General features: G+C 46.6%; 2 protein-coding genes, 1 long non-coding RNA gene and 1 other non-coding gene across 4 annotated transcripts; 2 read left to right on the top strand and 2 right to left on the bottom strand.

Moving 5' to 3' along the window:
• Positions 1-805: 805 nt before the first annotated feature.
• LOC114504228 (protein SLFN14-like) lies at positions 806-9,541 on the bottom strand. The gene is made up of 4 exons (XM_028521963.2): positions 8,467-9,541; positions 6,613-6,741; positions 4,994-5,714; positions 806-2,461 (listed from the first exon to the last, which is right to left on the bottom strand). The coding sequence occupies exons 1-4, from the start codon at positions 9,524-9,526 to the stop codon at positions 1,627-1,629; spliced, it is 2,745 nt and encodes a 914-aa protein (XP_028377764.1). The 5' UTR covers positions 9,527-9,541; the 3' UTR covers positions 806-1,626.
• A 7,928-nt stretch (positions 9,542-17,469) lies between these two features.
• LOC118502240 lies at positions 17,470-20,016 on the top strand. The gene is made up of 2 exons (XR_004904949.1): positions 17,470-17,885; positions 19,476-20,016. It is a non-coding gene; the product is annotated as an uncharacterized LOC118502240 (long non-coding RNA).
• On the top strand, positions 19,259-19,353 carry LOC114504395. Its single transcript, XR_003685170.1, has one exon. It is a non-coding gene; the product is annotated as a Z30 small nucleolar RNA (small nucleolar RNA).
• A 327-nt stretch (positions 20,017-20,343) lies between the features above and the next one.
• PEX12 (peroxisomal biogenesis factor 12) lies at positions 20,344-24,619 on the bottom strand. The gene is made up of 3 exons (XM_028520255.2): positions 23,231-24,619; positions 22,383-22,936; positions 20,344-21,572 (listed from the first exon to the last, which is right to left on the bottom strand). The coding sequence occupies exons 1-3, from the start codon at positions 23,354-23,356 to the stop codon at positions 21,173-21,175; spliced, it is 1,080 nt and encodes a 359-aa protein (XP_028376056.1). The 5' UTR covers positions 23,357-24,619; the 3' UTR covers positions 20,344-21,172.
• Between the last annotated feature and the right edge of the window lie 1,195 nt (positions 24,620-25,814).

Below are 25,814 nucleotides of genomic sequence, written 5' to 3'. Positions count from 1 at the left end.
CTGGTCAGGTAGCTCAGCTGGTTGGAGTGGTTGTGGGTTCAATCCCCAACCAGGGCACAGACAAGAAACAAGCAATGAATGTAAGAAAAAGCAGAACAACAAATCAATGTCTGTCTGTCTGTCTGTCTCTCAAATTAAAAAAAAAAGTCCTGTTGATGGTCAGAGGCATCCTGTTTTTGTTCTGAGATAGCACCCTGTATCAGTTTCAAGTAACCAGCATTTTTCCCCTACATAACACTAAGGTGAGATAATTCATGCTTCCATCTGTAATTCTCCAAGTCAGGCTCGTCTTCTGCCGCCCTGGGGTAGGGTGATGGACCTCGGTCCCGCCCTCCATGCAGAGGCAGCGCGTTCCAAGCCGCCTGTCTCTGAGATGCCAGTGCCTCTTTTTCTCACCATCAGAACCCGATGTCAGCATTTTACTCTCCTATTTAAGGCAACAAAATCTATATGTTGTCAGGTACCGTGATTAGGGTTTTTCTATGTACTTCCCATCAGAACCAATGTGATTAGGGTGAGTCTTTGGTTTGGCTACCCTTTCAATCCAGTAGTCTCATCCCTGGGAATTTATAAATATACCAGAGAAAGAAAAGGTTGTATGCCTGAGTATGGACTGGGTTTAATTTCCATAGTGTCCAATCGCTAGTGATGCAAATGAATAGGGGGTGATTATTACAATTTTGTATAATCTAGCTGGGACATTGCACAACCATTAAAAACGATCATTTGAAGACCATTCTACAACACGAGGAAATGCCTGCATCAGTCAGCTACTGCTGCGGAACAAACACTCCTGAAATCTCAGTCATACAGCAATGAGCGTTTATTTCTCTCCTATGCATTGCAAACCAGTTGGGTTTTGGCTAATCTAGTTGGGATCAATCACGCTTGGCTCCAGGTCACGAGTGGAGTCGAAAACTGCTTCCCATCTCTCGTGTGTCTGTGACCGGTGGGCTGCCCAAGGCACACTCTTCACATGGCAGTGGCAGAAGCCCAAGAGAGCAGCCCTAATGCTGAAATGTGTAGAGCCTCTTGCACACATCATGACTAATACATTCCCGCTTCTAGAGGAAATCAAGTTCCGAGCCCACAAAGCTTGAGACCCATAGCCAGGACGACGTGCCAGCCCAGGTGGTGCCCTGGGACACCCAGTCCAAGTAAGCAGCCCTGAAGGCACATTACCTCCCAGCCCCAAATAGACCCGCAAGCCTGGCTGCGTTAGAAGCACTGGGAGACGGAGGTGTAACAAAAGCTGCGTTAGGAGCGTGAGTCAGGGTGCCCCATGGAAAAAAGCCTTGAAAACTGGGTTGGTTTAAACACTGCAGGGACTCACTGAGGACACATGAGCAGGGAATGTCATAACATCAGTTCCCTCTCTGAGGAGAACTTCTCTGGTTGACATGATGGAACCAGAGGCAGGGGACCAATCAGACGTCTGCTGTAACTGTCCATGGAGGAGGACATGAGGTGGACTGGGAAGAGGACAGTGAGAGACATTTCTGTGGCCCTCTGCCATCCTGACTGTGCCTCGAGCTCCTCGTTGGTAATACGTGAAAAGCAGTAACTGCCACCCACCCGGGAAAAGGGACTGCTCCTTCGGGCTTCCTGCATCGTCTGAAATACTTTTCAGAAAGCGGCCCTCTTTTCGTAAAGCAGGTAGAGCTGTGTGATGGCTCTCGAGGCGAAGCAGAGCCTGTGAGCTTCCTCCGACAGGGTGTACTCTGGACAGAGCCCAAACACGATGTTCCTCTCCAGGCCTGAAAACTGCTGAACGCTGTCTAAAATGATGCGATCGCCCCGAGCGCCAGCGGCCTGGCTGAACACAGCTGCCGTGGCTCCGTGGGTCTCAGTTAACGCCATTGCTTTGAGCAGCGCAAGCTCATAGCGTCCTCTGTCCTCCTCTCTCCGGCACAGGATCGCTATGTCCTTGGGCAGGTAGCCACCCTGGAGCAGGCTGTGGCATCTGTCTGCCACGTACGTTGCGATTTGTTCCACGGTCAGGCTGGTCTCCGTCTCACACACCCCAGGCAGGGCCTGAGCTCGCACCGCGTCCTCGTAGGCGGCTTCTCTGAACAACGCCACTGTGTCCGGACACACGGCGGAGAGGGGATTTTCTTGGATCTTCTTCATCTCCTGCTTCATGACCCTCGCTATTTCCAGAGAACGGTGGATCCCGTCGGTGATGGCTTTGCGAGGAAACCGGGCAGACGGAGGGGGAAGGCCACTGACATCGGCACGGTGGACCTGGAAAGGGTCCAGAAAGATCCAGAGGACCCCGTGGTGAGGGTTTTCACTTCGAGCTCCCCTCGCCTTTGGGTGGGTGATGCTCTTAGCCTTCATGTACCAATCACCGTACTTGCTGCAGAAATTCTCCGTCTCGTCCATCACTATGTGTTTCACCTTTAGGAACTCCCCTCCCATGAAGGTTTTCCGGGTCACGGCTTGGCAGGTGGTGTGTTGGCTGTACGGGTGGAACAGAGATAAACAGAGTTTGAGGAAACGCATTGCACTCATTACTCTCTGGATTGCCATCAGAGGCCAGTGCTCGTCTGCAGCCTGGTGCATTGGTTCAGTCGTGTGCTGAATGCTACCAAGCTGCTCTACTACAAGTCACCGGACAGAAAGAATATGAGATTGCAAACCCGGCTCTCCAAGATTATCTACCTAAACGTGCATGTGAAAGTTTTGAAATAAACCCAGGTAGCACCTGGCTGGTGTGGCTCAGTTGGTTGGAGCATCACCCCATAGGCCAAAATGTGGCAGGTTCGATTCCTGGTCAGGGCACATACCTGGGTTGCAGTTTCAATCCCCAGTCAGGGCATGTGCTAGAAGGCAACTGATGGATATTTCTCTCTCGCTTGGATGTTTCTCTCCCCGTCTCCCTCCCTTCCCTTCTCTCTAAAATTAATAAGCATGTCCTCGGGGGAGGATTGAAGAAAAACTTAACCCATAGCACAGTTCACAACACCCTTCATGACACGGCATCTGCCTCCTTTCCAACTTCATCGCCCACTACGTTCCCATTCCCCTCCCCCACCGCTCCGGTGAGACTTGCCCTTCTGATTCTCACGTGTCTCCACGTCTTTGCACCTGCTGTGCCCTTTGGTGAAAAGCCCTCATTTTACTACTGACTTCGTAAGAGCGGCCCCAAGGGTCTTCTTCGCTGGGGCGTATGTGCTGACCAACCTCCAGCCCAAGTTCAGATAAGCACATCTTCATTAAGAAGATATTAATTTAGCCCTGGCTGGTGTAGCTCAGTGGATTGAGCGCGGGCTGGGAACCAAAGTGTCACAGGTTCGATTCCCAGCCAGGGTACATTCCTGGGTTGCAGGCCATAACCCCCAGCAACCGCACATTGATGTTTGTTTCTCTCTCTCTCTCTCTCTGTCTCTCCCCTCCTTCCCTCCCTAAAAAAAATAAATAAATAAAATCTTTAAAAAAAAAAAGAAGATATTAATTTTCCTGGCTGGCATTGCTCAGTGGATTGAGTGCGGGCTGTGAACCAAAGTGTCGCAGGTTCGACTCCCAGCCAGGGCACATGCCTGGGTTGCAGGCCACGGCCCCCAGCAACCTCACATTGATGTTTCTCTCTCTCTCTCTTTCTCCCTCCCTTCCCTCTCTAAAAAAAATAAATAAATAAATCTTTTTTTTAAAAAGAGGCTTAAAGATTAAAAAAAGAGAAGATATTAATTTCTTCATTAATCATACTAATTATACAATATCCATATTGCTTATTTTATTTTTTGTCCCCCTTACTGGGCTTTACAGCCCAGTGTTCGGTATGTTTTCCCCACTAACACTAAATATACATAGCATATACACAGTGCTCAAAAAGATTTGTTGAGTAAAATAAGTAAACCAAACAAAAAATTAAACTGAGTTTGCCCTCATTTGCTGGATTATAAACCAACCAATCTCTCTTACTAAATTCAAAGCTAAAACTTTTTATCAGAAGCAAATCTGCGTGTTTTCTAAAATTACTGATTCAGAACGAGTCAAACAAATGAAAATACTTTATAAACAAAATCTAATGGTATTTAAATTCAAGTTTCTATTAGGCAGAATGTCTAATTAACTGAAATACCCTCTGACTACAAAGTGTTAAGTATCAAACACAGCGTTTATTTAAAGCAAGATAGGTTCATTTCTACTTTTCTTAAATTTAAGGTCACAGATGATTGTGAACGGTGTTTCTGGCTATATAAATTTAAAGTTGTGCACACTTGGCTAATTTACGAGGAGATGTTGAAGCCTGAAAATTGCAAAGTATCCATTTACAGCTCAACCACCCGATCACTTGGTAATGTTTGGCTCTTGCATTTATGTAGTTAAGGCATTGCAAAATCTTTTTTTAAAGATTGTATTTATTTAAAAAAAAAAGAAGAAGAAAAAGAAGAATGGCCCTGGCTGGTGTAGCTCAGTGGATTGAGCTCAGGCTGTGAACCAAAGGGTTGCTGGTTCAATTCCTAGTCAGGGCACATGCCTGGGTTGCAGGCCGGGTCCCCACTAGGGGGCGTGCAAGAGCCAACCACACATCCATGTTTCTCTCCCTCTCTTTCTCCTTTCCTTCCCACTCTCTAAAAAGAAATAAATACAATCTTTTAAAAAAGAAAGTGTGCTTTACTTTTCTTTTAACTTTTTATTTTTGTTCAATTACAGTTGTCCCATTCCCCCCCACCCCCACACTGCTCTCCCCGGCCCTGCCTACCCCCCTGTTTATTTACTTTTTAGATAGAGGGGAAAGGAGAAGGAGAGGGAGAGAAACATCAATGTGCCCCTCACACACCCTCAACTGTGGACCTGGCCTGCAACCCAGGCATGTGCCCTGACTGGGAATCGAACCAGTAATCTTTCAATTCACAAGCCAGCCCTCCATCCACTGACCCACCCCAGCCAGGGTGCAAAACCTTAAATAACACAAATTCTCTTCTCCAATACTGTTGAAAAAACTGACTTACATACATTTATTGTGTTTAGCCAGGAACACACTTACGCCACGTAATCCCTTAGGGAGTCATGTTCACAGACATAGAGGATCTCCTTGGGTTTGCACTGGAACACGCCCTTCACCTTCTCCACGATCTTGATGGCCAGGGCCGTCTTCCTCGTTCCCGGCAGGCAGTGGACGAACAGCTCCCGCGTCTCCTGCAGGCTCTCCGAAAGCAGCTTGCACTGCTCCGCTACGAGCAAGTTGAAAAACTCGCCGCCCAGCCGGTCACTCAGGAGAGAGCTCGAGCCCAGCAAGAGCACGACGAGGGCCTGTAACAAGGCTTCCACGTCCTCCTCATCGGCCAGCTGGTAGGACTGGGGGTAGCGCACGGGCAAGTCGCCGGGCCTGGGCCTCAGCGCGCCGGGCAGGTGCACCAGCCTCGGGATGACACACACTTTCCCCGCGTAGCCGCCCGCCGTTCCCAGTTTCTGCTTTAGCTGCCGGGCAGTGCTTCGGGCGTACTCAGGCTCGTTGTCCGTCCCCCCGGGGCGCGCTAAGACGGTGTAGAGCACCAGGGGGCTGTCCGCCGCTATCAGGAGAGCATCGCACAGCACGTTCTGCTCCTTCCTGAGGCCGAGGTCACCAGCCCAGCTCCTGGAAAACAGCACAATCCCCCGAGAGTAAGGGCGTATCTGCGTCTTCATGAATTCCTCCAGTTCTGGATGGTCTGAGAAGAGCTTCTCACAGAGGGATTCGGGTTTAAAGCGTATCTCCTCCTGTGTCACTGAGAATTCAAGGGACGGAAGTTACTCAAATGTGAGAAAGCCCGTTGTGAGTATTCCTGCCACATCCTAGCAAGAAGTGAGTCGAGGCGTGGAACTCGAGCACCGCCCTCCCGGCTCCACAGGCCAGGGCCGTGAAGCTCCCAGTGCTGGCAGCTGGCAGCTGGCACACAGGGGTGGGGGGGGCAGCCAGACAGGACACTGCACAGAACAGCCTCCTGCACGGTCTGCTCAACCACAAATGGCCCACCATGGCTAGGAAGTCATCGCTTCCTGTTACTTGTGTGTGCACCTGATGCTTTGGGGGAACTAAAAACTTCCTTTAAAACAATGATTCTTAACATGTGCCAATGTCGACAACCCCCCCACTGGGGGGGGCATTTAGTAACATCTAGAAATGTTTGATTGTCACAGCTGGAGCGGTGCTGCTGAAATCTAGAGGACAGAGGCCACAGGTGGTGCTAAACATGCTACAATTCCCAGGGCAGCCCCCCCCCCCCCCGCCCAACATCAAAGGACCTGACCCAAGTCTCCGTGGGGCCAAGGCTGAGAAACTGTACTAGAACCCCAAGGCTCACTGCCTCCCCATTGGAAAGCCGGGGCGCGGTTCTCTCGTGGTGCAAGACCCAAGGGATTTAGGACAATTCCTAAATTCTCACAGATTTAGGAAAGAAAAGCCACGGGCGACCAGAAGCCCCAAAGCACACAGAGCTATTGCGTGAGTCTGATGGCTGGGAAACAGGCGTTAGCCGTACGTATTATTTCGGGCCCATCGTGGCTGGTAAGTCCTGTGTTTGACCTTCTCTCTAAGGAGAACAGTTTGGAGGAATTGCTGTCAGTTCCTCCCAGTGCAATTTTAGAACTAAGCCGTTCCCTTAGCTGAAATGAGGAAGGAAATACCTGGAAACAGACGTTGCTGGAGAGCACCCTTAAATTCCAGGACTTTGGTGGGAGGGCGGGGGCCTCCCAGTGCAGGCGAAGCTGGCGAGGCCAGGGGCAGGCTGTAGTCTGTGGTGGAGCTGCCCGGAGCTAAACAAATACATACATGGAGAGTTGTTTCAGGCAAAAAAGAAAACGAACTTTTTTAGTTGTTCCTCCCGAGATGCCGTTTGCATCGGGCAGAGCTGCCCTCACACTTTCTATGACTCAAACAGCTCGCATCTGCCAGGAAACGAGGCCTGGGCACCCCTGCGGGGCTCTGGTCCTCTAAGTCACCGTGTGCCTCATGCAGGGCAAGTCTGTTTCACTTCTCTCTCTCTCACACCAGGGTGAGGTAATCCCTGATTCCTTCCAGCTCTTAATATGCTGATTCCAGGTCATTCTATGAGGAAGACACTTCTAGAAGGGGCGGAGTCAGAAAAAGGTAAGCACAGCATATATATATATTTATATTGTTATGGTTGTTTTAATTCCCAATCCAAGGTTCAGATGGAACAGAAGGTGGGAGGATCTCTTAGTCTGGGGTGTCTCTGTGTGTGTGTAGGCTAAAACAAATTTAGAAGAGAAGGAATAATCTAATAAAATCACTCAAGTCTTGATCCAAGCTTCTTTTTTAAAAAAAAATATTTTTAAAAAAATGACTTTGTTTCCCAAAGTTTTTTTAAAAAGATTTTATTTATTTACTCCTAGAGAGGGAAGGCAGGGAGAAAGAGAGAGAGAAACATCAATGTGCGGCTGCTGGGGGTCACGGCCCGCAACCCAGGCAAGTGCCCTGACTGGGAATCGAACCTGCGACACTTTGGTTCGCAGCCCGAGCTCAATTCACTGAGCTACACCAGCCAGGATAAAAATTATTTTTAAAATTTGTTGTTATCGACAAAAGTAAAAAAGCTTCTTTTGTCAGCTTTGGAGCACATTAACCGTGGCAGTAAACTGATTACGTTTCATTCAGGCTATAAGTCCTCTACTAATTGCTTAGAAATCACCAGAGCTGATTCTGAGCAAAACTGTAGGGGAAGTGAAAACACCTGGACTCCTCCGCCACGCCCCACCCCCCTAACCCCGTCCCCTGACTTTTTTTGTATCAGCCTTTCCCCACTAGGTGGTGCCCCAAGCCCAGAGATTGAAGGCATTAGCTCTTGGCGTTAACGGAAACAATTCAAAATGGTCAACGAGCTTCCCTTGAATGAATTAGCGGAGAGTCCGTCTTAAACAATGTTTCTCCCAAATATCTTTAGGGTAAGACTGCTGAACTATGTTTCTGACTAGGAATATCAGCCTGCAACAGTTTTCAACAGGCCACAGCACAAAAAGTTACAGTCACTAATTCGTGGCTGATGGCACACTGTTACTTTCCCAAAGTAGAAATTTCCCAAAATCCAAGCCTCTCTTGACCACAAACAGTTCATTTCACATTGCCTCTCTCTCTCCGTGGAATCAAAAATATTAGAAAAAGAACCATGTAATGGGGGAATTTTTTTAAAAGATTTTATTTATTTATTTTTAGAGAGGGAAAGGAGGGAGAGAGAGGGAGAGAGAGAGAGGGAGAGAGAGAGAGAAACATCAATGTGCGGTTGCTGGGGGTTCTGGCCTGCAACCCAGGCATGTGCCCTGACTGGGAATCGAACCTGCAACACTTTGGTTCACAGCCCTTGCTCAATCCACTGAGCTACGCCAGCCAGGGTGTAATGGGGGAATTTTAAAGCAAAACATCTTTCTGTTCTCTAAGCAAAATATCTGACCCAACAACAGCCTTGGAAGGCAGAGAAGGGCGTCCCTCCCTACAAACTGAATATGACCCCTGTTCTGCTTTACCTGGCTGAATATCCAGCATCATGGCCACCCAGGTCTCCACCGTCAGCCTGGTGACCAAATTGTCCTTTATGATCCAGGAGTCCGGGGCTTCCGTGAACACCACGCAGCAGAAGGGCTCTACCTGAACCACACAGACGTAGCCATACGGGACATCTTTCTGGTACACGTCCAGGATTTTGGTAGTGAAATTCACCTCCGGCTTTTCCCGGCAGAAGTGGAACACAGGCAACTTTTTAATGCAGTTTTCTATTTCTTTTTTTAACGAGTCAGGGTTCACTTTTTCTCTCTTGCACCCAAACACTTCTTTGCTCTTATCGTCCACCCCGATGATGAGGTAGCCCCCCTGGGTGTTGGCAAACGCAGAAACGTAATGAGCAAGCATTTCTTTAATCCTAGGGATGATCTTTTTGGTGGTGAACCTTTTAAACTCCACATGTGCCGACTCCGTAAAGTCGAGTTTCTCTTTATAGAGGAGTCTGTCCTTTTGAAGAAACCTCGAGGCAGACGTCCTCATGTCTTCCTCTTCCTGGACGTTCAGGTCGAGAGCTCTCTGGGGATGCGGTGCCCTCACCCTCGGTCTCCCTCTCAGGGCTTGAGACTGCTTGTGTCTGAGCAGCGCCAGGGCGGCGCTGGCGCTCAGGTTTATGGCGCAGGTCACATCTCTCTGATATAAATTGGAGCGCAAGCTGCAAATCCTCAGGGGGGAGCTGAACACATCCGGACTCCACGACTTCACAAAAATCAGGAGATTGTGCCCTTGTTGCATGCAGTCGAGGTATTTCTGTGAACCAGAAGGAAGGAGCTTCTGAAAAGAGGTTTCCAGGTCCTGCCCCAGCCCATGGCATCGGTAACTGTAGTTTTTATCGTCAATCTTCGCTTTGATCACGCCCCCTCCGGAATTCAGCAGGGCACATGTGGCTTGGATGATCTTGGAGTTCTCGGTTCTTTTCAAATAGGTATTGGTCATCTTCTTCCTGTTCTCTTCTCCAAAAGTCACTGTGCCCACTTCTACAATGACCTCAGGATAGGACATGTCCATCCTGGGCTCCAGGCTTTCCATCTCAGCAGCCCGTCTGTGCTGGGAACAATAACAGAAAGGGGTTCCAATAAATAAGTGGGACAGACATGTTGTTTCTACGTTAACAAGAATTCCAGAGATTGCAATGCTTTCTTCACAACTATACATTATTATTGCCCTGGCTGGTGTAGCTCAGTGGATTGAGTGTGGGCTGCAAACCAAAGGGTCGCCAGTTTGATTCCCAGTCAGGGCACATGCCTGGGTTGCAGGCCAGGTCCCCAGGGGGGCGTGTGAGAGGCAACCACACATTGATGTTTCTCCCTCTCTGTCTCCCTCCCTTCTCCTCTCTCTAAAAATAAATAAATAAGCCCTGGCTGGCGTAGCTCAGTGGATTGAGCGCGGGCTGCAAACCAGTGTCGCAGGTTCAATTCCCAGTCAGGGTACATGCCTGGGTTGCAGGCCATGACCCCCAACAACCACACATTGATGTTTCTCTCTCTCTCTCTTTCCCTCTCTCTTTCTCTCCCTCCCTCCCTCCCTTCCCTCTCTATAAATAAATAAAAAAATATTTAAAAATAAATAAAATCTTTAAAAACCTATAAATTGCCCTGGCTGGCGTAGCTCAGTGGATTGAGCGTGGGCTGAGAACCAAAGTGTCGCAGGTTCGATTCCCAGTCAGGGCACATGCCTGGGTTGCAGGCCACAGCCCCCAGCAACCGCACATTGATGTTTCTCTCTCTCTCTTTCTCCCTCCCTTCCCTCTCTAAAAAAATAAATAACTTTGGGGGAAAAAAACTATAAATTATTGTATATACATTGATTTTAACATGGAAATGATCTTTGATATCACTGTTTTCTAACAACTTCGTCAAGATCCTTAGCCTTTACAGCATGAATGGGCATCATTAAAGGTAAATGCTTAATATTTTGCCATAATGGAAACCTTAGAGTGCTGAAATTTTTAGCCATTTTTTAAAATGTAAAATCAGGAAGTGCCATTAGTGATCCCAGATCTTATAAAAGTCATAATTTGAAAAGAAAAGTCATGGGTTGGAACAGAAGTCAAGGTAAGCTATTAGAGAACATGCAGAAATAGAAATCGAAGTCAAGAAGACTCCGATTTGTCATTCAAAGGGGAAGGAAAGGGGGTGATAGGGAACTAAGGGAGTTCAGTTTGATCGTATGTGTGATGTAGATATCTTACTATAAAAACAAGCGTAAAACATGGTATTCTTTGTGTGTTATTTTGTACATTTCTAAAAGTTTTATTCACCTGGCTGGCATTGCTCAGTGGATTGAGCGCGGGCTGCGAACCAAAGTGTCGCAGGTTCGATTCCCAGCCAGGGCACATGCCTGGGTTGCGGGCCACGGCCCCCAGCAACCACACATCGATGTTTCTCTCTCTCTCTCTCTTTCTCCCTCCCTTCCCTCTCTAAAAATAAATAAATAAAATCTTTAAAAGCAAAGTTTTATTCTACTCCTGAAAGACAGTCCATGGACACCAAATGCGGAATTCTTTTTATCTCTTCAAACATTCTTCTAAAAGCACATTTCTCCATACACAGTGTGGTGCAGGGGCAAGCGTTTTCCCGCCCTACGCTGCGAGACCCTCTGAGGCCGGGAAGGAACATGGGCCTGGGGTGCAGTTATTAAACTGTGGTGGAGCTCCCTGTGCGTCAAGAGCAGAGGATAGCCACCTAAATTGAAACTAGGGCTCTGGAGCAAATAACTCAGACACACCCCCCCTTAGCTTTCGTTAACTGCAAAAATAACATGTGTACTAGCCCAACCCAAAACTCTTCCTCTAGAAGAACTCAGTTCTTCCGTGTAATCTTTGCAAAGTAGAGGTCACGTGGGGGTTGTTGATACCCACCGAGAGGAAAAAAAAACAGACATCCAACGGGACCCTCGCCTGCCAGAGTTTGCTCTTGGTTGCCTTCTCACGTCTACCAAGAAAACCGGAATCAATAGGATTGATTTTTTTTCGTATGTGAGTATCTCCTGAGGGTAAATGTAAATGTCTGGCTCTTTAGAGAAGCTTCTGATAAGTTTCCATTCATATCATAGACTCACAGAAGTGTTGGAAGGAACTTCAAAGATTTTCGGGTCCAACCATCCATCTGACTGATTCTTAAATCCTCTGTGTAATATTCCCAGCTCCCAACAAACTGCTTTCTAGCAAAGGCTTGAACACCTCCAGCGATGAGCAACTCATTACCTATCAAATTAGTCCCTTCCACTTTCTGACAGCTCTGCTAGAAATGGCTTTCTCATTTGCAAGTATAATTTGGCTCCCTAAAATTCCCACCTGCTGAGAGTCACAGGACAAATCGAACCACTTTTGAGATGGTAGAACCATACTCTAACAACTGTGAAGACAACTGTGACAAAGACAGTTGAGACTCTTGCTCCATGTGAATGAACACCCCTTCCACTTTTCCCAAAAGTTCTCACTCATGTCCCTCTCCCAGTTCCTCCTCAGCAACTATTCTACCAAGCCCTCCGTGCCTCAGACACACTGCATCTAAGATGAGACGGATGAGGTTGTTAAAAAGTTGAAAACAATTTTTATTTTTTACCTGATGCTCTTGTGTCTCCGCTTGCTGTTTCAGCTCCACATCCGGCTGGGGTCTGAGTGTTTGCTTTCTGTGTGTATCCCTGCGGCCCTTTGATATCAGCCTGGGAGGAGCAGGAGCTCTGCGGGCTGCCCCAGTGCTGGCGACGCGGACCCACTGAGGAAGGCTGATAAGGGCCCGGGAGGAGCCCATGACCAGGCAGATTAGCGGGCGGGTTCTGACATGTGGGAGTGAATTAGGGAGTAGTGGGGAGATTCGGACATTCTCGAGTGAGGTGCTAAAGCGAAATTTCTCACTTCTAAGGGGCTGGCATTGTTTCCATACATCATACAGCACCTCCTGTCCTGGCTAATTTTCTTTCAAAGCCCTACGTTTATTTTGAATTAAGCTGCTCAGTGTATATCCATTGTGAGCAATATTAATCTATTCCATTACCTTCCAAGTTTCTTTTCCTATTCTATTTACTTTTATTCTCTTTTTCCATTTTTTTTGTTTTTTTTTTTTTAGGGACAAGACCCAGCCTAAAAAAATGCTCATTGATGAAGCTGGCTGTCTCTGGATGAGAGGATTACAGACGGTTTTCATTTAATTTCTTTTCCTTAAAAAAAACAACAACAAACTTTTCTGTATGTTCTAAATGGTCTACAATGAACATAAATGGTTTTATAATTGAAAAATAAATAAATAAACAGATGAGTTACCTCATCTGGAAATGCTGGTTAAACTGGATAAAGCTTCTTGAAGTAGCCCAGATAATAATTATTATTATTTTAATTATGTTAATAATTAAAAGTATTACTATTATTAATTATTACTATTTTACTATTTTTATTAACCTGTAAATATTACCTTATAAGGAAAAGGGGTTTTGGTGATGTGATTAAGTAAGAATCTTGGGATGGGGAGATTATCCTGGATTATCTGGGTGGGCCCTGAATCCAATTACAACTGTTCTCCCAAGAGACAGGCAGAGAGAGATTTGATACACACACGAGAGGGGGAGGCGGCGTGTGACCCGCAGAGACAGAGACTGGGGTGCTGTGGCCACAACTCCTCCCAAGATGTAACTGGGGGGCAGGTCCCCCGAGTTACAGTGCCTGCGTGAGAGCTTGGAGACGATTGACTCCATGACATGGGGCCACACCTGCCCGGACTCACGTGGCTGTGAATAGTTAGGTTATCACACCCGGGCGGATCTCACATCTGGTTCTGATACCTCAAAACCATTGCCTGTGATACAAAGTAATTCGAAATCACTAGCTTAGACAGTGCCTCTTCCTAGGTCTTGGGAATGCAGTCTGGCCACCCTGTTGGCAATTGGCTAAGAAAGAGCCGGAGCCCCCAATGTACGTAAGATATATTTATTCACTAAGAATTCCAGTCTATCAGCAGACATACTTATGCTTCACCCAGCCTGGGTGCACACTAGACACACACCTCCAACCTCCATCTCTCCCTCACTTCACTCCCAGAGAACATAGCGACCCAGGGCGCCAGAGCCGGCTCTGCCTCGCCACGCCGCCTGACTCTGGGCGCGTCTGCTACCTTTCACTCATTGATTCACTGGGGCACCTGGGCTGTTGAAATCTTGGCTCTGGCACTTCCTAGGGTTGAGGCTTTAGATAAACTAATCTAGGCCTCAGATTCCTTCTGTGTCCGCTGGAGGTGGTAATAGTGACTTCTCCATACAGTTCTTGGAGAATAAAGTGAGATGATGTACGTGAAGAGCTTAGGATGGTGCCTGGCATATAATGTCAGCTTTTCACTCACTCCTTGGTTACTAAGCACTTAACTGTGCTCCAAACACGTGCCACAATCTGGGGCCACACACACGTCAAAACAAAAACTTTATTTAGAATGGCAAAAAAAAAAAAGGAAGGAAAGAAGGAAGGAAGAAACAACCCACATGTCCATCAACATAAGAATGAGTAAACAAATAGTGGTATTCCATAAGATAAAAAAAAAAAAAAGCAGCAGCCACGGTGATAATCAGCAACATGTTGCTAGGGGCTCCCTTAGCTATTTGTAAACTTCACACCAGATTTGCAAGTGGGAAGAGAAGCAACTTACAAAAACCTAATTTTAGGTCATTTCTGAATGTCCACACGGAGGCCTGCAGCTTGCCTAATTCATGGTACCTGCTTTTTTTTTAATAAAAAAATTATTTTTCACAGTTTACATTCAATATTATTTTGTATTAGTTTCAGGTGTACAGCATCGTGGTTAGACAATCATATACTTTAAAAACTGATCCCCCCACCCCCGGTATTTCAAGTACCCATCTGGCACCATGCGGTTATCACACTATTGTTATTGGCTGTGTTTTCTGTGCTGTTTTTTATATCCCCGTGACTATTCTGTGACTGCCGGTCTGGACTTCTCAGCCCCTTCACCGTCTTCACCCAGTGTCTGATCCCCCTTCCCTCTGCCAGTCATCGGTCTGTTCCCTGTATCTATGAGTCTGTTACGGTTTTGTTTATTCATTTCTGTTGTTCTTTAGATTCCACATATTAGTGAAATCATATGGTATTTGTCTTTCTCTGATGGACTTAATTCACTTAGCATAATACCCCCTGAGTGCTAGTATAATACTCTCTAGGTCCACCCACACTGTCACAAATGGTAAGATTCCATTCTTTTTTATGGCTATTTATTGTTCATATTTTTTAATCTTTCCTTCTTTGAAATATTTTATTTATTTATTTTTAGGGAGACAGAGAGGGAGAGAGACACCGATGTGTGAGAGAAACACTGGTTGGTTGCCTCTTGCACACCCCCAGCTGGGACCCGGACCCAGCCCACAAACACCTTGCCCACAACCCAAGCGATGTGCTCTGACTGGGAATCAAGCCAGCAACATTCTTGGTTTGCAGGCCAGCGTTCAATCCACTGAGCCACGCCACCCAGGACTTCTTGTTCATCTTAAAGACCCTTGAACATTTCTTGCAATGCTGTTTTGGTGATGATGAGCTCCTTTAGCTTTCCTTGTCTGGGAAGCTATTCATCTGTCCTTTGATTCTAACTGACAGCTTTGCTGGGTAGAGCACTCTTGGTTGTACTGGATATGCTACTTTGATGATCTCAAACTATCCTTATAAGAAGTTGTAAGACATGTATTATTTTTACTGTCTTATAAATAAACTGAGTTCAGGGGAGTAAAGATCAAGGTTACACACCTAGTAAGTAGCAGAGCTTGGATTTGAACCCCTGTCTATCCGATTCCAAAACCCATTTACTATCATTCCGTCATGCATCCTTTCTGTTAGCCAGGAGAAGGATACATGTCCTAGTCACAATCTAGAGAGGGAAAACATGTATTAACAATTCACTGTAATGTAACACATACATTCTATGTACTAGGCATTGTTCTCATTCATCTAGCAGCTCTGTGAAGAAGGTGCTGTTACTATTATTCACTTTTTCTATGTGGGGTGCTTGCAAATATCATCCATGGGAATGACCACTGCACTCAAGTGCCACTCTGGAGAGTTAGAAATGTATGAACAGTGCACCCTGGGTGTTTTGAGGAGTGACAATAACTATGCTCATGAGCATAAGATTCCGTAAGTGAGATAGTCTCTGAACTGGAATCTGCAGGTGGGACCACGCCTGGCTGAGAAAGGGACATGGAAACGCAGAGGCGACAGCACAGGCAGAGGCACAGTCTCTTCACTGTCTGACCCCCCGTCCTCAAAGCACAGTGGATGTCCTCGTGGGTGTGGAACAAGAGACCCTCCATTTTCCTCCATGCTTCCTTTTTATTTTTTCATGTCCTGCTATCCATCCCTGACATTCATCACAATCCTCATGCTTTTTGTCCTATGCTACTTCTCCATTTCCTCTGCCACAGTCCTAATTTAGGCTCTTATTAGCTCTCCCCTGGACCGTTGTAATCCCTTACCATAGCTCCCCTCTGCCTTCCTTCAAGCTATTTAGAAACACAGTTGCATGTTGAATTTTTCTAAAGCACATCTCTGATCTCCTATCATCTTGGGCTCTGTATCTTTAAAACTCTCTCTCACCCCCTGGCTGGTGTAGCCCAGTGGATTGAGCGCGGGCTGCGAACCAAAGTGTCGAAGGTTCGATTCCCAGTCAGGGTACATGCCTGGGTTGCAGGCCATGGCCCCCAGCAACTGCACATTGATGTTTCTCTCTCTCTCTTTCTCTCTCCCTTCCCTCTCTAAAAATAAATAAACAAAATCTTTTAAAAAATCTCTCACTTTCTCCAGAGTAGTCTGAACTACGCTGCCAGCAAGCACTGTTCTTAATCAAGTGCTGACCTGTCTTTTGAATCTCCTGCTATCCCTTTTCTTGAACACCATCCCTGGCCCTCACACTTTGGTGTGACTTAGGATCACCCATAGGACTAATATTAAAAATATGCATGCCCGGGCTCCAGCCCCAGAATATCTGATTCAGTAAGTCTGTTTTTTTTTTTTCCTCCAGGTATTTCGTGTGTGTGGTTTGTTTTTGATGCTGGTGTTTCTAATTCATCCATTTTTTTTAAAGATTTTATTTATTTATTTTTAGAGAGGGAAGGGAGGGAGAAAGAGAGAGAGAGAGAAACATCAATGGGTGGTTGCTGGGGGCTGTGGCCTGCAACCCAGGCATGTGCCCTGACTGGGAATCGAACCTGCAATGATTTGGTTCGCAGTCCACACTCAATCCACTGCGCTACGCCAGCCAGGGCTTTAACTCATCCATTTTTGAGAAACACTACACATTTCAACTTTACCTAAATTTGGTCAGCTCCCTAATGCTTTCTCATTTAATTCAGGAATGAAATAATTCCTTCTTCCAGAATCTCATTCCCAAACCCCATCCATCCCTCAAGGCCCAGATCAAGTGCCACCTCTTCCAGGAAGTCTTTCCTGCTCTCCCTCACACTTCTTTAATATTTAGCTGCGCTTTTCTTGCAGCACCTCTTGCTTATTCAGGAAGCGTCCGAGAGCCCGACCAGCCAGGAAGTTCCCCCTGGACGAAGACGGTCACGTTCGTCTAAGTCCACCCCAACCCCTGGCCGTCACGCGGGAACCCGCACAAGTGGCAATAAACAATGTTGGATCACTCAATCGATAGTTCTTCCCGGAAACCCAGGGCACAACCGCCTCAGACACCCCTTCCCAGCTGTGAAGAAGGCGCGGGCAAAACCGCCCGGGATGACAGTCATCCTGAGGTCCGAGTGCGGGAAGGCACTGCTCTGAGGCTGCAAGGTGACTACCCTACACCTGAAGATGGAGCTAGCGCGCAATGCAGCCGCGGAATATAGGCCTTTCCGACCTCCCGCCCGCCCCGCCCCTGACGTTCGTATCGCCCTCTGATTGGCTGTTTCCTGCGCCAGCCCACTGCCTGCGATGTCCCACGTGACGCGCTGGCCACCGCGGGATTGGTTGTCTGGCTAAGGCCGCACTGGGTGGTGGGAAGGCTGCGGGCCCCCCGGCCAGTGGGGAGACCGGTACAGCGGAGGAGCAGAAACCTGGGCGTCCGCTCCATCATTCCTCGCAGGTCCGGGCCAGCCTTTTAAAAGTCTAGGTCGCGGGAGTTTTAGGAGTTCCGGAAGAGGGTTTAGGACTCCTGCCTGCGTCTCTGGCGTGAGCCCTGGCTCCGGCCTTACTCGTGTTTCCCCGCGAGGACGGCTTTTCTCAGTCATTCTTGAAGTTGGTAGGGTTTGGACCTTTTATTTTATTTTCGATGGTCCAGTGTGTGTAAGCATTGGTTGTCCTGCGCAGGGCGCCGTGCAGAGCGCCACGAGGGAGAAGCTGGGGGAAGGAACGAGGGTTTAGAGATGCTTGAGGTATGGGCCTTACCTACGTAAAGCGTGGGAGGTAAGTCGTCTTTATAAATTGTGCTGATGCTTTTATAATTTAGGATTTCGTAGGGAGGGTCGTGCGCTGACTGAGTCAAACGCTCACTTAGTGGGCCTCCTCCTATACGCCGTTCTGAGTATAATGGATGCAGAGGCCAGTAAGACACAGCCCTGGTTCTTCAGGGACTCTGCTGGGGCAGACCGGGAGGTGGGGGCACCTGAGTAACTGGCGTGTGGTGCGTGCTGTGGGAGTCCGGCGGGGGGGTAGTGACTGATAGAGTTTGGAACCACCTAACAGAGAAGGTGACGTTTGAGTAAGGTTTTACAACTGCTATTAGGCGTTCTCCGGATTGAAGGGGGGTGGAGAAAGCATTCCAGATGGAGCGAAGTGTATTAAAGAAGAAAGTTAGGAAAGTGTGCTTGTGTAGAGGATGATGCGATTAAGGCTCAGGCATAGCACCTGTAGAACAGGCACTTGGTTATACTTCCCCGCCCGCTCCGCCCCCTCCCATGGAATTTAGCTGCTAAATGGCAAACGCAGACCAACAGTTGTCAGTTTCACGGAATATCGGCCTACTGGCATCTAGAGGTGGCTGAAGGAAGCATGTGGTGTTTCCAAAATTGTTATGTAGATACTGACAATACCATGCCGAAAGGCTGGGAAGGGTGACGTGTGATCCTAGTACTTTTCCATGTCAGCTATTGTAGATCACCAGGTGCCATTTAAAATAAATGAAATGCAACCAGCTTTTTCAGAAATTAATTATCCAGGTTGTGAATTACCCAGGCTTTACATTGCTTCTTTTAGCGCATGCCTCCATGGAGAAAAATAAAATTATATTTAGCTGATTGTGGAGAAATGTAAATCTGGTCATCAGACCTCAGTTCTCTTTCTAGCTCTGCTGTTAATTTGCTATGGACCTTTGGCAAATCATAGCCTCTCTGGGTCTTGGACTCTTAAGATAGAAGATTCTGGTGTTAAAAAATTGGCCTACCTTTTATCTTTGTGTGCAGAATTGTAAATTATATATATATATAAAATGAACTGGAGTTTATAAAGGAATTTAGTCAAAAAGCTTTTCTAAAATTTTGCTTTAGAACTAGACCATAAATCCCTTCACAGGCATCCCTGAGATTTTTCTAATGCATGTTGTAGGTTTTAAAACTGTAAATGCTTATCCATTTTTGCCTCGGTATTTCAAAAACAAAAAAAAAACTCCCCCAAAACTTGCTCAGCAGAGTTAAACCAAAGGATGGTAGAAGATATTTATTGGAAGCCCATGGTTGCAAGCTAAACTCACCTAAAAAGAAAGCTTTACCTTTTTTCATAGGTAAACCTAAGTGTTTCTGGAAGGGAAAAGACTCTTAGACAACACGAGGTGAAACGCAGTGATGCAATGATGAGCGAAGTATCGCCTGACCTGGTATGGCCGTCCCTCCTGTCGGCTTTGACCAGGGCGTGATCACTCAATCTTCTCTCTGAGCTAATTCTGGTGTTCCCATGCTGGCGTGCTCGCGCCTGCCTGGATGCTGATTTTATTACCTATGTGAGTGTTTCTTTGATACGCTTTTGAATCTTACTGATAACTTTCATGCTTTCTTTTCTTAGGTGGAGGTGACAAACCTGGCTTCGATACCTTCATGGAGTGCTGCGTTACTTCAGCCCTGAGTCTGGTTCAGTTCCCTTATTGACTTATTCAAAATGTTTGTTTGTTTTTTAGTTAACTATGTATTTGCTTTGGTAAAACCTTGCTGTTTATCAAGAAGTTTTGCAAATATCTAATATACTCTTCTTATGATACATAAAAGCATTAATGTTTTAAAATCCAGAGGATGTTCCATTTCGGAATGTGCTTTATCACCCTTGTGCTGGGAGGGAATGTGCGTACTTTGAGCTGCTAACATGCACTGAGGTATTGGAAACGTCTGTCTCAGCAGAGATGCCTACAGATGACGTTGGTCCCTCCTCTCCCAGTCATGCTGACTTTCCTTTCCAAACCCGTGTTTCTTCACCCACCTGCCAATCCAGGCATGAATTTTCCTACGTAGGGAGGTTGGTTTTTGTAGCATTTCTCATACAAGATGTGTCAAACAAGGCTGACTTCTTGTTGCTGGAGTAGAGGGTCCCCCCCCACCAGTATTTGGAATAGCAAAAAACCCCAAACTGCCAATTCAGAAATGCCCCCAAAGTCAAGGTGGTCTGAATGAGAAATTTACGTGAAACACCTCGAGTAATCTTTTTTTTAAATTTACTTACTTATTTTTAGAGAGGGAAGGGAGGGAGAGAGAGAGAGAGAGAGAAACATCAATGTGCAGTTGCTGGGGGTCATGGCCTGCAACCCAGGCACGTGCCGTGACTGGGAATCGAACCTGTGACACCTTGGTTCGCAGCCCGCGCTCAATCCACTGAGCTACGCCAGCCAGGGCTCGAGTAATCTTTTAAGTTTCCACATAATCATGACAACATGGGACAGCGCTTTGCCAAAATCATTTATTCTTAAAATTTATTTTAAGTGTTTCACAGAAACTTTAGTAAATAGCCAGAATAATTCATGCCAGTGTAGCAAACTGTTAACAGCAAGCAGAAAGAGCTTATGAACAGATCCTTCCTTTACACAGTTGGATCGGTATTGTACTCCATCTTTTCATTGCCTATCAGCACTTGGGTGTCACACCGAAACCCTAAGGTTGCTCTGTACATACCCTCAACCCCTTTGTCCTTTAACCAGTTTCCCAGGAAAGACGTGTGGGTAACAAAGGAATCTTTAAAAGTTGATAAACTACAGCAGATGTTATTTAACCAGTGGTCACAGTATGTAGAAGGAGCTATTCCTGTTTTCCAGAAGTGCCTGACATAAAGAACAAGCCCACGTTTCACACTGTTTGCCAAGGGACACAACCAGCCTCCTCCTCACAGGCAGATCAACACTCTTTTCTGAAGAAAAGGCCTGCTTCCCCCTCGCCACCCACTTTCTGAGGTCTAACTTGGTTTTTTTCCCCCCAAGAGCTTCTGTGCCTCTTTGTTCTTTAAGGAAAAGCTTCTGTGCTGATTATCCTCTTTTACCCACTTCCTCTACACTGTCCCCTGCCACCCCGACTCTCTCATTCTAACCAGCTCGGTCAGCTCTAAGTTGAGGTCCAGACAGCAGGCTAGAAGGTTAACATCAATGGGTAGATTCTTTTAAAGAAATCCATGTAGTAGTTTAAAATTCATATAATTATGAATTGAGCCTAAGGAGTATCCAACAGTGCCATGGACCATGCTGAAGACTCCGGCCCCGCGGCCTCACCACCGTGCCAACCCTTTCAGTTGTCGGGGGAGTACAGTTTAATCAGATGCTGCACTTCTGTCGGGTAACCCGTGACGGGGCAGGCTTGGTGACTCCTCACATAAATCAACACGCAGCGGTAACAAAACACGTAGCCAGAGGTGGCGAGGACAGTGTCGTTCACCCGGGTTTTGCGACACAGCGGGCACACAGTCTTCAGTTTGGGTAACAGCGGGGAGTCAGGGTTGTAGTCCAGGTGGACAGGCGGCGGGGGCGTAGGCAGGGCCGTGAGGGATTTGATGGTTTCCTGGTTTTCAGACGAGTACCACCACTCAAGGAACTGCAGGAAGAACACGCCCACGGACAGGCCCGTGGACAGCGATAAGGCGGCACCCCCCACCGCTTTTTTCACAGCCCACTTGATCTTCTCAGCAACACTGTTGGAGAGCAGAACAGGGAGGCAAAAGGAGAAGCTTTATTTAGGTATAATCACAGAGTGACGGACGTGAACGTAATTCCTACACTTCCATCACAATCCCTAGTTCAGTTTGGGGATTTAACGGTTGCTAGATCGGCTTATCTCCTTAAGGTTGTATTCTAAATGATCCCCTCTTTCTGACTTACGGTATTTAAGAGTATAGAGCCTAAGTTTTGTTTTTAATGACTAGGGTTTTTTTTTTTTATGTGTTTTGAGAAATTAGTGAGACATTCATTATATAGACCTTCCTGTGTGTATGTGAGTATATCCAGAAAAAGAAACAACTCACTTAACACAAATTAACTTAGCGCAGTATTGAGGAATATACATTTGAACTTGTAGGAGAACACGAACACTAAGTAGAAGTAACAGCATTGTGGTTGAGAGCAGTCTTGAGAATTGTTGATCTGGCTTGAATCTCAGCTCTGCCACCTTCTAGCTGTGGCCTTGGCAAAGTATTTAGCTTTTAGGGCTTAGTTTCCTTGACTGTTAAATGGGGCTAACAAGTTTACTTCATTGAGTTGTGATGAGGAGTGAGATAATGTATGTAAAGCAAACACCTAGCTCAGGACCTGGCCATAGCATGCGTACACAAAAATATACTAGTGAGGAGGTGAGTTACCAGGATAGTAATGCTTGTTTTATGAACACAGAGTATTTCTACGGTTTATGAAATAGCTAAAAGTGGACTGAGGGAGGTGATTTCATAAAACTATAAAGTGAGATTTTAGAATTTGCGAAATATTTGGGGAAAGTGTTAAGGCCTTACCTCCTGGCTGGTTGGTGCATCATGGCGGCTTCAGCAGGCCTGTGCTCCAGAGCTTGTATGTCCTGAATCGTGAGTCGACCTAGCCGGACTCCAGCCAGACTTAGCAGCGGTGAGTGATGCTGAGCTTTCCCCAGGATGTATCGGAGTTGCTGTACAAGGAACCAGCCTTCCCAGGCCATGTTAACAAACGGATAGGCTGCCAGGAAGGCTCTGTAAAATCGTTTCCAGCAGGAAGAAGGGGGATGGATGGAATATTCATCCTCTTCTCTCAGGCTAGCAACCAGCTTCTCCAGCTTCACTTTCAGATACGGAAGGAGGACCAGGAACATGACTGACTTCCAAAGCTGCTTCTTGGGGAGCCCAGCGCTGGCCAGTCTCTGAAGCTTGCCTGTGTCCCCCGTAACAATCCGCTTTAAGCCATAAAAGTTTTCAGAAAACGAGGCACTGGTTTTAGACAAATAATGCTGCTGGAGCAGAAGATCTAGCAGGGCAAAGATTTCGTCAAACCACCTCCAAAAGAAGCCATAGCGGGCAGGATTTGATTCTGCAAGAACCTAAATTAAAGTAAATTAATAAATGAAATTCGTTCCATTTCACAGCTACTATGCCTTATATTCACACTTGCTTTTTTCCCCTCTAAAGTCTACACTTTGAGATTCTTTTGGGGTCAGCCCTGTCCTTCCTGAAATGCTGGGTATTCATTACCAGACTCTACACATAACATGGACTCAATAACCCTTCAAGCACAGAATATATGCTAATTGGTCACTTACAAGGCTACCAAATAAATTATTGGTTTGGTTTTTAGCCAGTCGTCCCTAAAACCGTTTAAAGAAATAATACCTTACCTTGACCACATGCTGAAGAGCGGGTCTCACTGCCGTCATTAAGCTGTCCTGCGCTACCACCTCAAAGATGGATGGCTGGTCGTCCTGCACGGAAGCAGCGGCGATGTGCGCCCCGTGCTCAGCCATCGTTTTCCGTGTGCACTGGGTTTCCCTTTGCCCACAAGCTCTCTAGCAAGCATGAACTTGTTCGGGCGATCGAATGGATGCTCAGTCTTAGAAGTAATCTTTGCAGGATATCCAAAACTTAACTCCCAATGTTTACGGGAACTGGGGGAAAAGACCACTTCTGGAGGCAGAGGGGACGGAGTTTCAAGGAGGTTAAGGACGAAGTTGAACGCAGACGTGGGTGGAAGCGGTACAGGGGGACTTGGGAAACGCTGCACCTCACAGGGCAGAGTGTGACTGTGGGGTACAGGTACGGGCCAGGGAGTGCTGTCCTCTCCAAATGCAGTCCCGGAGGCTGCGAATCAGGTAGTTCCAATCGTGAGGGCTCGGGGGCGCCAGTACGCGGACTGGCTGCGCCTGTTGAGTGTTAAGTACCCTGCCCGCGCCCGTCCTTGCACGCTGACCCCCGGCGAGGCGCGAAGGACCCACGACGCCACGTTTGAAGGGAGGTCTCAGCTTTATGACAGACGCTGCACCCGGAAAGAGAAGCCGCCGGTGCTGGGGAACCACAGCAGAAGAGAGGCGCTCTATCTCCAAAAGCAGTCCAGAAACCGGAACTAGGAAACTCTATGACCCCAGTAGCATTTCCGCTTCCGCTTCCGCCTCCACTGAAAGGCGGGCTCTCGAGGGTTCCCTGGGAGAGGGATTTTTCCGCTCGTTTGCTTTACCTAGTAGTTGATGCATCGCTGTCTCGGTAGGGAAACCAGAGTTCTGAGTCCCTGCAGAGGTCTTTTTGAGAAGATTTGGAGCGCAGACATCGGGCGCCAGAACTCGGTCCCGGGAGCGATTGAGTTAGGGGCGGAGGGAGAAAGGGAATGAGGGGGTGGAAAGCTCTCGGTCTACACGCGGCAGGGTGGAGGTGAACTTAAATTTTGTGATCCCCGAGAAAGATCTGAAGCGACGTGGCTGGAGATAGAGGCCTTAGCTGTATGCTGCCAGTGATAAATAAAGAGGATTAGAATGAGAAAGCTTCCTGCGGTTCCTCAAAACTTGGGACGACTGCATTTCGTCCAAGCTGGTAGCTTACCCGCCTTCTAGTTTGGTTGCATTCAAGCACTACTCTAGGCACGCTACAGTAGATGTAAGCGGTTCCTATCTTTGTACACGGGAGAGTGTGTCCCATTAGCTTTATGAGTACAGTACTAAGATGAGGGGATCCTGATGAATTCCATCTAGCGTTAACTGGGGAGGCTTGGGACAAAAGGCACTACTTTACATTGTATATCAAAGTTAGTGTAATTTGCCTTACGGTTTACGAAGTGCTTTTACATCATATGCAACTTTGCCTCGTTTGAACTGTACAGGTTTATCGACCTTGGATTAGAGCGCAAGTTCAACCTGTCTTCTTTCTCCAGAACTCCTGCCTCACCCCTGGGCTAAATAGCTAGAAATAGAAGGTATTGTTCACTGCTCAGAGGGCCTTACGGTATGAAGACAGATCATTGGTTTCTATAGCGAAAACCGTCAAAAACAAGGTTTGGGTTTAGTTATATGAATAGGAAAGAAATATCTTGCAAGTTAACCTTACAGTTTTGAAAGGCAATTTTTTTTTTTTTTTTTTTTTTTTCTCCAAAATACCCGCTAGAGATAGTCCCCTTGATAAACATTTTTTACCTTTCAGAGTTTAAGGACTGGACATCATGTTTCTGTCAAGTACCTGGTACATGTTAGGTGCTTGATCAATGGTAGCCGCTCTATACAGGCTTTCCTTAAGTGAACAGCAAAAAGAAGTTGAGAAAAAACATCAACTAAAATAAGTGCAAAATTAAACATTTGGACCAATTGTGGTTCTTTGGTTAAAAGCAAGAGAAACAGGCTAATTTAGAGAAACTTATTAGAAGTATATGGAGTAGCTAGCAAAATGAGGAAATCCAGCTCTGAAGGAACAGAAACTACACAATCCTATCGGATGTCTCTGGCAAGAATTAGCCAAGCCTCATTCAGGCAACATTGTTGAATGAATGAGCAACAGATTTCTGTCACTGTATTTATTCAAATTCCTATTGACTTACCTTGGTTTGGAGTTCCTCTCCAGTCTCACCCAGGCAGAAGAGGGCAAACATCTCTATTGATAGTCCTTTAAGGATACGCCAAAAGTAAACCAGTTGTTACAGAAGAAAAAAGGAAAGGTAGTCAATCATTAATAAACACCTTATCACAAATCCCACTCTCAGGTTTATATTTTAATAGATAAGACATAAAAAGTGATTGTTCTTATATTAAAATGTATTAAGAGCCATTAGACAGGTTAATGTGGTATGAGATTAGTGGAAGGGGTAACTACCAGCAGTTCACACTAGCCTAAACAGAAATCCTATCTAACCAAAGGTAGTAATATTTCTAACCTCATACAGGATGGGACAAAAGTAGGTTTACAGTTGTGAGTATGCAAAACATTTTATTCATGTATTATTAATTA

Source organism: Phyllostomus discolor, chromosome 8 (genome assembly GCF_004126475.2).
Source record: "Phyllostomus discolor isolate MPI-MPIP mPhyDis1 chromosome 8, mPhyDis1.pri.v3, whole genome shotgun sequence".
Taxonomy (NCBI): domain Eukaryota; kingdom Metazoa; phylum Chordata; class Mammalia; order Chiroptera; family Phyllostomidae; genus Phyllostomus; species Phyllostomus discolor.
The sequence above is the reverse complement of the archived record's forward strand: the minus strand, read 5'-3'. Positions and strand labels throughout refer to the sequence as shown.

Bases quoted from the DNA above. Each gene is read 5' to 3' on its own strand.
- LOC114504228 (XM_028521963.2), bottom strand. From the start codon at position 9,526: ATGGAAAGCCTGGAGCCCAGGATGGACATGTCCTATCCTGAGGTCATT. The intron at 6,742-8,466 runs GTAAAGCAGAAC...GTATTTGTTTAG, and splicing joins GATGCTGGATATTCAGCCAG to CTCCGGGCAGCTCCACCACA. The intron at 5,715-6,612 runs GTATTTCCTTCC...TTGAATTCTCAG, and splicing joins CCAGCAACGTCTGTTTCCAG to TGACACAGGAGGAGATACGC.
- PEX12 (XM_028520255.2), bottom strand. From the start codon at position 23,356: ATGGCTGAGCACGGGGCGCACATCGCCGCTGCTTCCGTGCAGGACGAC. The intron at 22,937-23,230 runs GTAAGGTATTAT...ACTTTAATTTAG, and splicing joins CTCTTCAGCATGTGGTCAAG to GTTCTTGCAGAATCAAATCC. The intron at 21,573-22,382 runs GTAAGGCCTTAA...GCTCTCCAACAG, and splicing joins ATGCACCAACCAGCCAGGAG to TGTTGCTGAGAAGATCAAGT.